This window comes from Mobula hypostoma, chromosome 12, assembly GCF_963921235.1.
Source record: "Mobula hypostoma chromosome 12, sMobHyp1.1, whole genome shotgun sequence".
NCBI classification, from domain to species: domain Eukaryota; kingdom Metazoa; phylum Chordata; class Chondrichthyes; order Myliobatiformes; family Myliobatidae; genus Mobula; species Mobula hypostoma.
The window spans coordinates 29,584,083-29,599,492 of record NC_086108.1 but is presented as its reverse complement, the minus strand read 5'-3'; the positions used below and the strand labels follow the sequence as shown (position 1 = coordinate 29,599,492).

Here is a 15,410-nt window from a genome sequence, read left to right as displayed (position 1 = left end):
GAAATTAGAAGGAACTGGAGGGCTGGATCAGCAACGTTAAAGACCTTCATCAGACAGAGTCCGCTGTGGTCTGGAAACCTAGCAATGGGTGCAGGGATGATGTTTCCAAGGACTGGGGTTTGCAAAATGAGGGAGGACAATCTCAAAATAAAGGGTTACTACTCAGGACAGAGATGAAAAGAAGTTAAACTTCAGAATTAATTACCCAAAAAGGCGGAGGAGGCCCAGTTACAGTATATTAGAGAGATTGATAAATATTTGCAAGTTAGGTGAATCAAGGGCTAAGGATTTAGGGCAGGAAAATAGACTGTGTCACAACCATGGACCCTGTTGCCGGATCTATGCACCTGCGCAGGTGAACTGCACAACAAGTTCGGCAATCGCGCTCGTTGCAGCTAATTAGTGTTCCATTATGATGGTGTTTAATTCCCCTCTTTTCGTTCTAGTCTTGTTGAGACTTGACCAGAAACACAGCAATGTTTATGTTCCCTGCATGCCCCTATCCTTGATTAGGAAAGAAGACTACCATTTCAACTGATGCTGTCAAGGAACAATATTTATTTAATATTAGTTATTGTTTCTGCCCGCAGTGTTGGCAGTAACTTTTAGTTTGGGAGCTTTAGTTAACAGCCCTGTTGGCCAGGCATTTATTGTTTTTTTGTTTCCTTTAAATTCTGCAACAGTTCTCATTGACCCACTTCAGTGTCTCTCTCTCTCTCTGCACCTGGGCCATAACCAAACATTTTGGCAGACTGAGGTCAAAGTGATCTTATTGAGTAGCAGAGCCAGCAAGGGAGCCAAATGGTTGTCTGCTACTTCTTCTTATGTTTTGATATGGAGCTGTAGCTAATATTGTAATCACTCAGATGGATTTGCTTAAAAACAAAACGTATTCTTAAGATAATTACCAAAGCAAAATACTAGAATAATGACTTGATTTCAAATCCTTCTGCAGTTTCTGAGCAAATTGAAAACAAGAAATCAGTAATGTGATTTTAGTGGATGGAAAAAAAATCATCAGTTTCTTTACTTAATAATAGAGGTGAAGACGGCCCATTTAAAACAACTTACTTGCGGTGTCATACCACACCAGAAATTGGAGTATAATGTGCTCGAGTCCAGCATGGGAGCAACCACAGTCAAATTTTCAGCAATCATCATATTTAGTGTCTGCTCATTTGTCAGAAAGTTGTCTGTATCCACAAACTGGAAGATAAAGAGGTTGAGACAAAAGATTAATTCAGTTACTATTAAAAGAAGGCTGCTTTGTGCCTCTTAATTTTAGATATCCCCTCATGTATTACATCCAAATAATCCTAAACTTTGTTTACATTTCGCCTGAACTCACATCTCCACGCAACAAGAATTGGGAAAAAAATATTTCAGTAAGCTCTATAGTCTTGGGCAGTGTCTGCAATACATACTGTAGTCCTAATTGCTTTGCTCCAATGGTATTTCAAATGTATATAAGGTAATAATTTCAATCAGTGATCACATCTAACTAAGCCGCAAACAATCTAATGGAGGAATTCAACAGGTTGAGCGACATCTGTGAGAGGAAAGGAATTGTCAACGGTTTGGCTTGAAATACTGCATCGTGCTCCCACAGATACTGCATGACCCACAGAGTTCTTCCAACAGATAATTTGTTGCTCCAGATTTCAGCACCTGCAGTCTCTGAATCTACATCTTTTTAAGTACTGATTTTCTGTTTCTTGGTACCTTGGAAGATTAATGTGGTGTCAGAGAATTTACACATTCAGCCAGTCACAAACCTCACATATCAGGCAAACATAACTGTACATAAGATTACTAATGATATTGGACATATCCCTAGAAGTATCATCATGTGGCCTTCCTGCTTCACCCTGCCCAATTCCTAGACTCTTGGTACAACCACCAATGGAGTATTTTAGTAGATCACCCACCAAAAATAGAAGTAGTAAGCAATAATAGCATTTGTTTCAATCCAAATGATAACTGATAAGTGATCGCCTGCTTGGTTCGAAGGAGACTGTGGCCTGAATGACCTTCCACTTACCAGGATGTAGTCAGCCCACTTCTCCCTTGCAGTTTTCAGGGCCATTTGCCTGAGTTTCATTACATGTGAGAACCTGGAACCGGTCCAGTGTTTGGGGCTTATTTCATCAGCGTAGTACCTGGAGATGAACACAAAGCTGCTGGATCAGAGGTGGGAACAAACAAATACCAGATCACAGACTGACACCTCAGTGGGGACAGGAATGAGGAGAGATTCAACCTTGGGAGGCGCACCTTAATGACAAAAATTGGGTATGCACATCATGAATCTCCTTTTTGCTAACATGTCATTTTCTTTCCCCACTGAGAAAAGTTGAGACAATTGGCTCCTGAACCACACCAATGTGTAAGGAACTCTAATTGAGAAATTTGGATCACCACAAACTGCAATTACTCAGTGATACTCAGAAGGTCACTGGATATTCAACATGTGCTGTCCGAGGGCATCAAAACAACTACAGAATAACATGTAAAAATGTTAAAAAGTCACAGCAGGACAAATAAGATGAAGTAACCTTAGGGATATCACAGCTTCAAGTTCTTTGGTCCCTTACAAAGTTTCAGTCACAGAGTCATACAGCACAGAAATAGGCTCTTCATCCTGTTGTTCACCCAGACTATCATGCATTCATTTACTAAACACTAACCTCACATTCTCCACAAATTCTACCTCTCACCTACACACTAGTGACAACTTGCAGTGGCCAATTAACTTACTAGCCCTGTATGCTATGTGGTCACAGGAGAATCTGCAAAGTCCACACAACACCTGAGGTCAGGATCGAACCCAGGTTGTTGGGCCTCTAAAGCAGTAACTGCGCCAGCTGTGTCACTGTGACACCACAAGTTTTTCTTTTCCTTTTCCCCACTTGTTCCATTTTCTCACCATTTGCTCATAACCTATTCTCTCTTGTGTGTCTCCCATTCCAATTCTATCATTCATCTACAAAGTGGGGACAACCTACAGCAGACAGTTAACCCAACAGGCCACAAAAAGGCACCCGAGGTTAGTACTGAACCTGGAGCCATGAGGCAGCAACACTAACTGCTGCACCAGCCTAACATTGAAAGTTCAAAAAGAATATGCCACCATATACAACCCTGAGATTCATTTTCTTGCAAACATGTTCAATAAACCCATAATAGAATCATTGATTGAAACATCACACCAAATTGGGGGTTCAACCATTGCGCAAAAGGCAACAAACCACAAAAATACAAAAAAAGGAAATAATAATAAATAATAAATAAACAATAAAGATCAAGAACATGAGTTGAGAGTTCTTGAAAGTGAGTCCATAGTTTGTGGGAACATTTCAATGATGGGACAAATGAAGGTGAGTGAAGTTCTCCCCATTTGTTCAGGAGTCTGATGGTCGAGTGGTAATAACTGTTCCTGAACCTGGTGGTGTGAGTCCTGAGGATCCTATACCTTCTTCCTGATGGCCTGAGTGGTGGGGGTCCCTGATGATGGACGTAGCATTGTGATCATTGGCTTAATGTATGTTCCATGAAGCCACAATTTTCTATACAACCCTCAAAATATTTGACTCTGCTTAAATATACACTGTAGGGACCAGTGGTGTGAAACGCTTGATTGGACAGCATTTCTACTACTTCCATTAAAACATGCACGACACTCAAATGATGCTGACCAGCGTGTCCCACAGTGCATGATCTATTTTGCAGTTCGTGAATTCAGCCACAAGTAACCCGCTTTAAGTAGTTCCATTTTAACAGAAAGGCTCATCCACGCTGGTAGATCTCTATTTGGGCCTCCCAGCCACCCATCACGAGAACTCCACCTCTCAGGGTCCTTCCACCTGGTCATAATGCACCTCCAGCAGTTGACAGCAATGACCCTCCCCACCCAACGACCTCCCAACCTGATCCTTGAGCCAATGATCTCCTCCCACTCTCTCCTGACCCTGGGAGCCATATTGAGCCCGCACCAACTATAAACCACCCGATTACAAAAATAATTTTCAACTCTTCCTTCACTATTTTCAATGGAAGATTAAGCCACAAACCCACACAGCTTTGGGATGTGGGTGGAACCCAGAACTCCTGGAGGAATCCCACACAAGTCCCACACGGTTCTTACTGAGGTCAGGTTTGAACCTGGATCTCTGACACTGCAAAGTGGTGACCCTGCTAACCATGCCACTGTTCCGGACAGGTAGTTCAAGACAGCCGCATCCCACAAAATGGTTGAGAGTTCCAGGACAGCACGCATGCTCTTCAGATCCCATAAAAATAACAGAAGCTTTTTCTCTTTAGAGTTTCTCTTTTCTCTTTTATTCCTAAAATTTTGCAGCTGGGTCACTGGTAAACAGATATTCATTGGCCCACTATCCATTGCTTCCAAACACCGATGAACTTCTGGGTTGACAAGTTTTAAGGTAGATGCAAACCAAAAGAGGTCTCTACAACCTAAAGTTTGTTGTGATTCTAACTTCCACTGAGATGTTTCTCCCTCCACTGGTACTGTCTGACCGGCTGAGTACATTCATCATTTAGTAGTTTCTGCATTTTCAGTTTCAACAATATTTAGCTTTTGTAAAAATTTCAATATTGTTTATTGCCATTTTTCAGTACAATGGTGTAAAGGAGAATGAAATGATTGTTACTCTAGATCTGATGCAGCATAAAAAACATAATAAGCATAACCACACATGATCAATATCAATATAAAAGCATCCTATAAAACATAATGTACAAGTAACTGTGGAGTGAGGCTGCATACATAAGGATTAGCTTATATTCATAGACTGATTGCATGGATCTGAAGTGACACCTGGTGCCGGAGTATCTGTACATAGTGACTGATAGAAAATGATAAAGTGACAGTGACTCTTAGCGAGAGGAACTTTTCCTGGTAGCAGCAGAGCAGATGAAAATACAGTAAAACGTCTTGAGAATGGGTGTGCATAGTCCAGCTGTCTTCAGTCTCCTCAGAAAGTAGAGGTGTTGCGAAGCTTTCTGGACAGTGTAGGAAACTGCTTGCAGTTTCCACTGCTGTGCGGCTGATGTGAAGAGGGGAGTGAGTGGTGTGGATTTTCCTGTAAACCCAGCAAGGGAGATGAGGCTGAGTACAGGGCTACGGTAGGAAACTTTGTCACGTGGTGTGGCAGAATTATCTGCAGCTTAATGTGAAAAAGACTAAGGAGCTGGTGGTAGACCTGAGGAGAGCTAAGGTACCGGTGACCCCTGTTTCCATCCAGGGGGTCAGTGTGGACATGGTGGAGGATTATAAATACCTGGGGATACGAATTGACAATAAACTGGACTGGTCAAAGAATACTGAGGCTGTCTACAAGAAGGGTCAGAGCCGTCTCTATTTCCTGAGGAGACTGAGGTCCTTTAACATCTGCTGGATGATGCTGAGGATATTCTACGAGTCTGTGGTGGCCAGTGCTATCATGTTTGCTGTTGTGTGCTGGGGCAGCAGGCTGAGGGTGGCAGACACCAACAGAATCAACAAACTCATTCGTAAGGCCAGTGATGTTGTGGGGATGGAACTGGACTCTCTGACGGTGGTGTCTGAAAAGAGGATGCTGTCTAAGTTGCATGCCATCTTGGACAATGTCTCCCATCCACTACATAATGTACTGGGTGGGCACAGGAGTACATTCAACCAGAGACTCATTCCACCGAGATGCAGCACTGAGCATCATAGGAAGTCATTCCTGCCTGTGGCCATCAAACTTTTCAACTCCTCCCTTGGAGGGTTAGACTTCCTGTGCCAATAGGCTGGTCCTGGACTTATTTCATAAATTACTGGCATAATTTACATATTACTATTTAACTATTTATTATTCTATTACTATTTATTATTTATGGCGCAACTGTAATGAAAACCAATTTCCCCCGGGATCAATAAAGTATGACTACTATGACTATTCAGGTTGCAACAATAGAAGATGACTAACCAATTGAATCATGGTTAACTCTGATTAGCTCCAAATTAAAGTTAAAATTGAGGCAGTTTATTCTAGAATCTAATTTTAATTATGCAGATATTCTTTGTCATTACCAACGTTTTACATAATTTGATATTGCGATATGGTCTGCTTGTATCCCACTTTAAAACCCATCTTTATTCACAGGGATTCGGCTTCTTCATTATACAGGTTATTTTCACATCAGAAGACTCTGCAGTGCATTTTCTGGATGCTGCAAAAAGCTGCAATCCCTTATCGCAAGATCAACAAAGAAGTGGAAAAGATAACAGACTGAATGGCCTAGTCATATCAGGAAAAAAAACATAAATTTAACCAGTTAGAATTCAGTAGAGAGTGGAGCTGATCTAACCTTTCCTGCTGTTGGATCAAGGGTGGCACAGTAGTACTGTGGTTAGCACAACACCTTACAGGACCAGCAACCCAGGTTCAATTCCCGCCACTGCCTGTAAGTATGCTCTCCCTCCACAGATTACATTGATTTCCTGTGGGTGCTCTGGTTTTCTCCCACAGTCCAAAGACCTACCAGTTCATGGGTTAATTGGTCATTGTAAATTGTCCCGTGATTACGCTAGTGTTAAAACAGGGGACTGCTGGGCTGCTCAGCTCGAAGGGCAGAAGGGCCTATTCCATGCTGTATCTCAGACAATCAATCAATAAGTAAATGAATAAATAAATAATTAAATTGATAAATCGATCAATCAATCAATCCAACATTTTCCTCATTCATTTCCCACATCAGATTTAGTTGTGCCATTCTGCTGGGTAGGAAGCAGGGAGGTCTATCTTCGGAAACCACTACAAGGCTGCTTGATGCTTCTCCATCATATGATCCCTTCAATTGTTAGTAGTTTTCCCTCAACCGCTCGGACACCATCGTTGAGATGGGAATGTACACTGAAGGAAAACTTGCAAACATACACAAATGGGGATATTGCAACAAAGCACAATGTACTGGATTATTGCTGTAATCTCTGTCATTTCTGGTGAAAAAATTGAGTTTGTAACATGCCAGGTACTTACTCTATGAATTTTATTAATGTGCTGCATTCGCTTGGAAACAAATTATCTTTGTATATAATTTAGAATGGGATTATTGGACCAGGTATTAACATACAGACACCCATTTTGCATTGCACATTGAATCTATAGAGGTCTTTGAACATGCAAAAATAATTTTGAATTAGACTGTAAAAATAAGTCACTCAGACCTCTCTTGGGTATTCCATTTCACTTGGAATGTCAAAATTCCTCAGCACAAACTCATAAGTTCCTAAAAAACCATGATTCCTATTGTCTCTCAGGCTTGATATGACCCATGGAGCACTATCTCCCGCATGACACAGTCTTTAATTCTTCTTTACACTTTCCACATTACAGTTAACATTCTACATCAAGAGTAACTGTAACTCCTTCACTAATAAGTCCACAATATATAATAGCTTCTCGGTGGATTACCTATTGAATAAAATGGATCTTTAATCAAAGTTGATTGAACTTTCATGTGTCAACCCTTTGTTTTGTCCCTGAGGGGATGGAGGCAGGGAACAATACTTAAAAATAAATCCAACATCTTAGATATATTTGCTATTCTTTTTAACCTCATACTTCCCTGATGCTTTGCAACGGTTGCTGCAGTACCACAGTCTTCTACACAAGGAAAGGTGAGGCAGAACCAAGTATATAGAGGAACTGTGTTTGTGGTGACACTTCACTATAAACCCTATTGATTCAAGAGATGTCTTATTATAGAGAGGATAAAAAGATGAATAGAATGCTAATATTTGGAATGGTGTAATGCCTATAGATTAATGTACAGAGAATTAAAGAAGCTTTACATTACGTTATCTCCCACACTTATCTCAATCTTTCCCAGTCCTTTCATGTCCTGATCTCAGCACAGAGGATGAGGATTATGTGGCCGGGAATTAGCTGCTAACTGGCTGGACAGTTTAATCCCCAAGAATAGATCAGTACAGGTGATCACCCTCCCACACCCCATGTTACAGCCAGAGACAGAGAGTTGCACTGTTTGGAGGCAGTCTGGATCATGATTTTCCAAAACTCAAAGCCATGTCATCTGTGCATGTGTCAAGAAATGGAAGTTGTAAAAAACTGTGTTTATTTATTTTCCTTTGTCGCATAAAAAGTGACAAAGAGACACGTTTTTATTCTATGTCCCAGGCTACGTCCACACTACGCCGGATAATTTTGAGAACGCCGGTTTCAAGTAAAAAAGATAGGCGTCCACACTAAGTGTTTATCAAAATATCTCTGTCCACGTTAGACAGATATTTGGGCGAATCTCCTCCTACTGGGCACGTGCAGGACACACAGAAAACAAGTGAAGAGGAAACGATATACTTGGTGCACGTTTGTCCAGTTACAGAGTAGAAAAACTTAAAAGGACTTGCTTTTGGCTCTCGCGCAGGAGGACATAAAACTGAAAAAAAACAAATACTGGAGCGTATGGAGGCAACCGACAGCGAGTTCACGGACAGTATGACCCGGCTGACGACAAACATTGAAAAACTGACTAACTCTGTTGCATTAATAAAGCACTTTGTTAAATGTATAAAACATGTCTGCATCAGTGTTATCTTGTATTTCCATACAATGTTACATTAGGCTGTTACACATCTATTGTCAGAGAAGTACTTGCATAAATAGGTAAACCACCTTCATACAAGCAAGGACAGAAAACAGGGCAAAGTGAGTATACTTATTTATTCAGTAAGCTATGGGTCAACGTATTTGGTGAGTACATTTCCAACCCTTCTGGCTTCAGTCTTGTTGCCACCTGTTCTGAAATTGTTAGGTTCTGCGAAACGCAGAATCAAATATCGCTGTGATGATTGTACGCTCTAGTATCAATTGTTTGGTGACAATAAAGTAGTAATAATAATAATAAGAAGAAGAAAAATAAGAAAAAAACAAAGAAATGCTGCGCTGTCACCATCTGTTCCGGCACGTCATGACAGCGGTTATAAAAAGCTCCGGATACCCCGTACACACTGCAATGGATATTAGGTGTTTTCAGATTTATTCACTCTGGAGACCATTTCTGAAAATCTCCGTTTTCGCGCGCTGAAAATGCCATTTCAGTGTGGACGGAAGGTCAAAACGAAGAGAAAAAGCTTCGTTTTCAAATTATCCGGCATAGTGTGGATATAGCCCCAGACTTTCTGGTAGCAATGTGTTAATTCCTTCAGGGTAAATTCCTGTTACCCAAACAGCCTTAGCATAGGGGTCACCTGACCTTGGCAGACAATATGCTCGCCCTACCCCTCAAGGAGCCCACAGCAAAGCTGAATGAAAATATTTGCCTTGCTCTTCCCTCATCGCTCTTATGACTCTCACAAGATCACCCTGCTCTGATTGTAAGAGAGGGTGTGCTACTTGTTAACTACTCAAAGGAAAGAAGCAGCAAAGAAAATATGTCACTGCTCTTGCAAAGACCTTGCATGGCAACATGCAAATTCTCGATGAAATAGGTTCTCTTTTGAAGAAAGAATCTCTCATTATTTTTATTTTAATTTCATATAACCAAAGAATATTTCCCTAGTTGAAAGAGATCACTTAGTCAATGTCTGGAAACAAGCTAAAATTTGTCTTTGAATGAGGGCCCGTTTGCTTCGAGCAATTGAGAATACTCACGTGGGTTGATCCAGAGGTCTCCACTCCACGTAGTGGTAAAATTGTTGTACATTTTTTAACCACTCCCGCAGCACAGCTGTTGTGTTGTCAATGTTGTGATCTGTGGCGGCCCTAAGGTAAGACAAAATCATGGCAGGTTAATCAAAGTTGAGCTTGCGGTCAATAAGTTAGTGAACACAATGGTTTTAATTTTGAATGGGAATAGAAAGTGAATTTCCTGTCAGGGCTAAGAACAACATTCAAGTCTAGTCAAGTCACATTTATTGTCATGTGCACAAGTACAGTGACATAAAGGTAAAGTAAAAACTTTACTTGCAGCAGCATCACAGGTACTACAGTCACATAGGTGGTGTTCAGAAAAATGATTTTAAGTATCAGATTGACTAATAGTATACAGTAAGCAACCTATTTTTTACAATATTTCAGGCATCATGTTTTAAATCTTCCCTGTGTGAAATAAGACCATAAGACATAGGAGCAGAATTAAGCCATTTGGCTCATCAAGTCTGCTCCACCATTTCATCATGCTGATCCATTTTTTCTCTCGGCCCCAGCCCCCATATCCCTTCAGGCCCTGACTAATCAAGACGTATCAACCTCTGCCTTACATATATCCAATGACTTGGCATCCACGGATGCCTGTGGCAACAAATTCCACAGATTCACCACTCTCTGGCTAAAGAGTGCTGTGATTTAGAATTGTGGTGCCAGAGGAATTGGATGGAAGAGAAATATTGGTAGTCCTTTGAATTAATTCCTCATCCTATAAATAAAAGAATTTTCATGTTTGACACCGGGCTTTAGAATATGATGCAGAAAAAAGACCGAGTTGATGAGCACTTTCAAAGAGATTGCACACAAAATACAGAACAATTTTACCCAAGTGCTTCTAATCTCATTCTCAGACAAAGCTAGTACTCATTTCACATCACCAACCTGTCCTTCAGTAAGTGCTATTGAACCATCTTCTAAACTGCTGCAGTCCTGCTGGAGAAGGTGCTTCTGGAAAAATGACTCTCTTACCAAAACATTGAAGGAAGCCATTCAGCCCATCAAGTCAATACCAGCTGCTGAGAGAGCACTCCCATTGATCTCTACCGCCCCCCATCCCCCACTCCTCATTTTCCCTTGGTCTTGTAACCTATTTTTATCTCATACCCAGTTCAATCTCTTTTGACACTTACCTGTGCCCTGAAGTAATGTCCAGCACCAATTAACAGGTGAGAACATCCTTAGGAAATGAGAGGAAACTCAAGTAGTCAAGGGCACAGTGTCACAGGAAAAGTGTGCACACTCTGCACTGGGGTTCCCAACCTGAGATCCACGGACCCGTTGCTTAATGGTCTATGGCATTCAAACGATTGGAAACTCCTGCTCTACATGGACAGTACCAGAGTCAGAATTGAACCTAGGTACTGTAGAACACAGCCACACTGACTAAAGTACAACTATGTGGCCATAAGGAATTACCATAATTATAATCCAGAGACAATGAAGGAACAGTGACATATAATTCTGTGGTAGGATGATAGGAGAATTGTAGACAAGTGGCAATGTACCCACATTGCCTCAGCTCTTATCCTTTTGATCTCTCCATGTGTTCTGGAGGTACTTGTAAAGAAAACCAGTACATGCACCTTATAGATGGCATGTGCTGTGGGTGGTGGAGTTGCTACTTCACAGCTTCGGAGACGATTCAGCCCTGACCAAATGTAGGTCCCCTACAGACAGAAACAGGTGAATTGATTATGGGGAGCAAGGACAATGCAGACCAATTGAATAATTACTTTGGTTCTGTCTTCACTGAGGAGGACATAAATAATCTTCCGGAAATAATAGGGGACAGAGGGTCCAGTGAGATGGAGGAACTGAGGGAAATACATGTTAGTAGGGAAGTGGTGTTAGGTAAATTGACAGGATTAAAGGCAGATAAATCCCCAGGGCCAGATGGTCTGCATCCCAGAGTGCTTAACGAAGTAGCCCAAGAAATAGTGGATGCATTAGTGATAATTTTTCAAAACTCTTTAGATTCTGGACTAGTTCCTGAGGATTGGAGGGTGGCTAATGTAACCCCACTTTTTAAAAAAGGAGGGAGAGAGAAACGGGGGAATTATAGACCGGTTAGCCTAACATCGGTGGTCGGGAAACTGCTAGAGTCTGTTATCAAAGATGTGATAACAGCACATTTGGAAAGCAGTGAAATCATCGGACAAAGTCAGCATGGATTTGTGAAAGGAAAATCATGTCTGACGAATCTCATAGAATTTTTTGAGGATGTAACTAGCAGAGTGGATAGGGGAGAACCAGTGGATGTGGTATATTTGGATTTTCAAAAGGCTTTTGACAAGGTCCCACACAGGAGATTAGTGTGCAAACTTAAAGCACATGGTATTGGGGGTAAGGTATTGATGTGGATAGAGAATTGGTTGGCAGACAGGAAGCAAAGAGTGGGAATAACCGGGACCTTTTCAGAATGGCAGGCAGTGACTAGTGGGGTACTGCAAGGTTCAGTGCTGGGACCCCAGTTGTTTACAATATATATTAATGACTTGGATGAGGGAATTAAATGCAGCATCTCCAAGTTTGCGGATGACACGAGGCTGGGCGGCAGTGTTAGCTGTGAGGAGGATGCTAAGAGGATGCAGGGTGACTTGGATAGGTTAGGTGAGTGGGCAAATTCATGGCAGATGCAATTTAATGTGGATAAATGTGAAGTTATCCACTTTGGTGGCAAAAACAGGAAAACAGATTATTATCTGAATGGTGGCCGATTAGGAAAAGGGGAGGTGTAATGAGACCTGGGTGTTATTATACACCAGTCATTGAAAGTGGGCATGCAGGTACAGCAGGCGGTGAAAAAGGCGAATGGTATGCTGGCATTTATAGCGAGAGGATTCGAGTACAGGAGCAGGGAGGTACTACTGCAGTTGTACAAGGCCTTGGTGAGACCACACCTGGAGCATTGTGTGCAGTTTTGGTCCCCTAATCTGAGGAAAGACATCCTTGCCATAGAGGGAGTACAAAGAAGGTTCACCAGATTGATTCCTGGGATGGCAGGACTTTCATATGATGAAAGACTGGATGAACTATGCTTATACTCATTGGAATTTAGAAGATTGAGGGGGGATCTGATTGAAATGTATAAAATCCTAAAGGGATTGGACAGGCTAGATGCAGGAAGATTGTTCCCGATGTTGGGGAAGTCCAGAATGAGGGGTCACAGTTTGAAGATAAAGGGGAAGCCTTTTAGGACCGAGATTAGGAAAAACTTCTTCACACAGAGAGTGGTAAATCTGTGGAATTCTCTGCCACAGGAAACAGTTGAGGCCAGTTCATTGGCTATATTTAAGAGGGAGTTAGATATGGCCCTTGTGGCTAAAGGGATCAGGGGGTATGGGGGGAAGGCTGGTACAGGGTTCTGAGTTGGATGATCAGCCATGATCATACTGAATACTGGTGCAGGCTCGAAGAGCCGAATGGCCTACTCCTGCACTTATTTTCTATGTTTCTATGTTTCTATGACCTCAGGTAATGTCTGCATGAAGCTTGCATCTCCTCAATGAGGCCATATGAGTTTCCCCTGTGTGCTCCACATTCCAAGATAATGTAGGTTAATTGGCCACTGTAAATTGCCTCTCAATTATTTGTGTATGGTAGAACCTGGGATGAGTTAAGGGAAATGTGAGGAAGTCATAGTCATAGTCATACTTTATTGATCCCGAGCGAAATTGGTTTTCGTTACAGTTGCACCATAAATAATTAAATAGTAATAAAACCATAAATAATTAAATAGTAATATGTAAATTATGCCAGGAAATAAGTCCAGGACCAGCCTATTGGCTCAGGGTGTCTGACCATCCAAGGGAGGAGTTGTAAAGTTTGATGGCCACAGGCAAGAATGACTTCTTATGACACTTAGTGTTACATCTCGGTGGAATGAAGATAAAGTTCAAAGTAAATTTATTATCAAAGTACAGGTCCACAATCCCTTATCCGAAACCCTTGGGGCCAGTTGCATTTCAGAATTTTGAATTTTTCAGATTTCAGAACCCCTCCCCTCCAATACCAAAAAACACATATGCTCAAGTCCCTTATTTAACCTGTCTCTGTGCAGTGGACTTTAGGACCCAGCGGCGCACCAAACCTACACACATCCTCCCGTATACTTTAAATCATCTCTAGATTACATAATACCTAATACAATGTAAATGCTATGTAAATAATTGTTATACTGTATTGTTTAGGGAATAATGATGAAGAAATTTTATTTCCAACAAAAACATTCAATAAAACATAAAAATATACAGCTTCAAACGAACCGAATCAACACATGGTAAATGACTTATTGGAATAAGTGTAGAACATCACTGTCAGTGTCGCTATAAAACTTCAGTAACTTGTCTTTCTGTTTATTTAAATCATATACAGTGGTAGTTCCGACATTATTTTCTTGAGTAAGACGCCGCACAGACACACCACGATCAAGCTTCTGCAATAACTCCACTTTCTGCGTTATTGATAGAGAAGATTCCTTCTCTTTTTCTCATTGTTACCCATGGGGGTATCTGCAGCTCTTTGTGACATTTTCACAGTGAAATTAAACACAAAGTCAACAGTGAACACAAAATATCAGCGAACAGCACATGGACGTGTAACCAGTACGAGTGCTGAGCCTCAACTGACGACTGGCGGCCTCTGCTGCCACGACACATGTCAGCTGTTGGCGAAAAAACTTCGGTTTTCGGAGCTTCTTGGATATCAGGATTTCGGATAAAGAAATGTGCACCTGTACATATATGTTACCATATACTAGCATGGGATTGATTTTCTTGTGGGCATTCACAGTAAATACAAGAAGCACAATAAAATAAATGAATAACTACACACAAGACGGATAAACAATGTACAAAATACAACAAATTGTGTAAATATAAAAAGAGGAAAGAAACAAAACAACAATAATAAATATATTTGCAATACATATTGAGATCATGAGATGAAGTGTCCTTGAAAGTGAGTCCATAGGTTGTGGTCCCAGCACTTTTGTTCCAAGATGGCACCAGAAAACGGTGAAACTTTGTGAGCAGCTCTGAATGCAATCACAAAGTATTCCCACTTTGGACTACTACAGCTGAAATCCACAGTCACAGCCATGTTTACTTCAGTAAACAACATCGTTTTTAAGCAACAAAAATAATCTATTGATCCTCAAAATTGGCAGAGTCCATACTGCAGACTCAGGTTGCAAGTAGTTTCCTTTTCAGAAAAAGGAAGCACGCAAAGCATACTGTTCTGCAAATACGATTGAAACGCACAACCCTTAGACAACCCACTCCTGAACATCCTGCTGGTGAATGTACACTCTCTGGAAAATAAACTTGAAGACCTCAGTGCAAGATTGAGTACCAGAGGGACACCGGGGAATGCTGCGTACTTTGTGTTACGTACCCCGTAACTGGGTTGCCAAACCAGCAGAAATGGATCACTCAGTTGGAGGCTGGAGTACTAGAACTAAGAAAGTTTTATTAAAGAAACAAGCAACACAGTAATCGAAAGGATAATAAATGCAACAATTCAACAATGATAACCACACATGTGCACAGAATTAAGATAACAGCATCAATCAAGCTCTATCGTTGTCTAGGGGTAAATGACCAATTTCAAAATGACTCAAAGTTCAGTCCAGTTAGTAGTTCAATTCGCAGTAATCGTTGCCATGGCGATGGACAAGGTGGGGGAAGAGAGACATAG

General features: G+C 41.2%; 1 protein-coding gene across 1 annotated transcript in view; it reads right to left on the bottom strand.

Moving 5' to 3' along the window:
* The window catches only part of LOC134354671 (procollagen galactosyltransferase 2-like), a 191,546-nt gene that overhangs the window by 59,195 nt on the left and 116,941 nt on the right, over nucleotides 1-15,410 (bottom strand). Inside the window, exons 2-4 of the mRNA XM_063063769.1 lie at nucleotides 9,660-9,770; nucleotides 2,042-2,159; nucleotides 1,072-1,206 (exon numbers count right to left, since the gene is read on the bottom strand). Of these exons, the coding sequence (XP_062919839.1) occupies nucleotides 1,072-1,206; nucleotides 2,042-2,159; nucleotides 9,660-9,770 (364 nt within the window). The remainder of the gene's footprint in view (nucleotides 1-1,071; nucleotides 1,207-2,041; nucleotides 2,160-9,659; nucleotides 9,771-15,410) is intronic.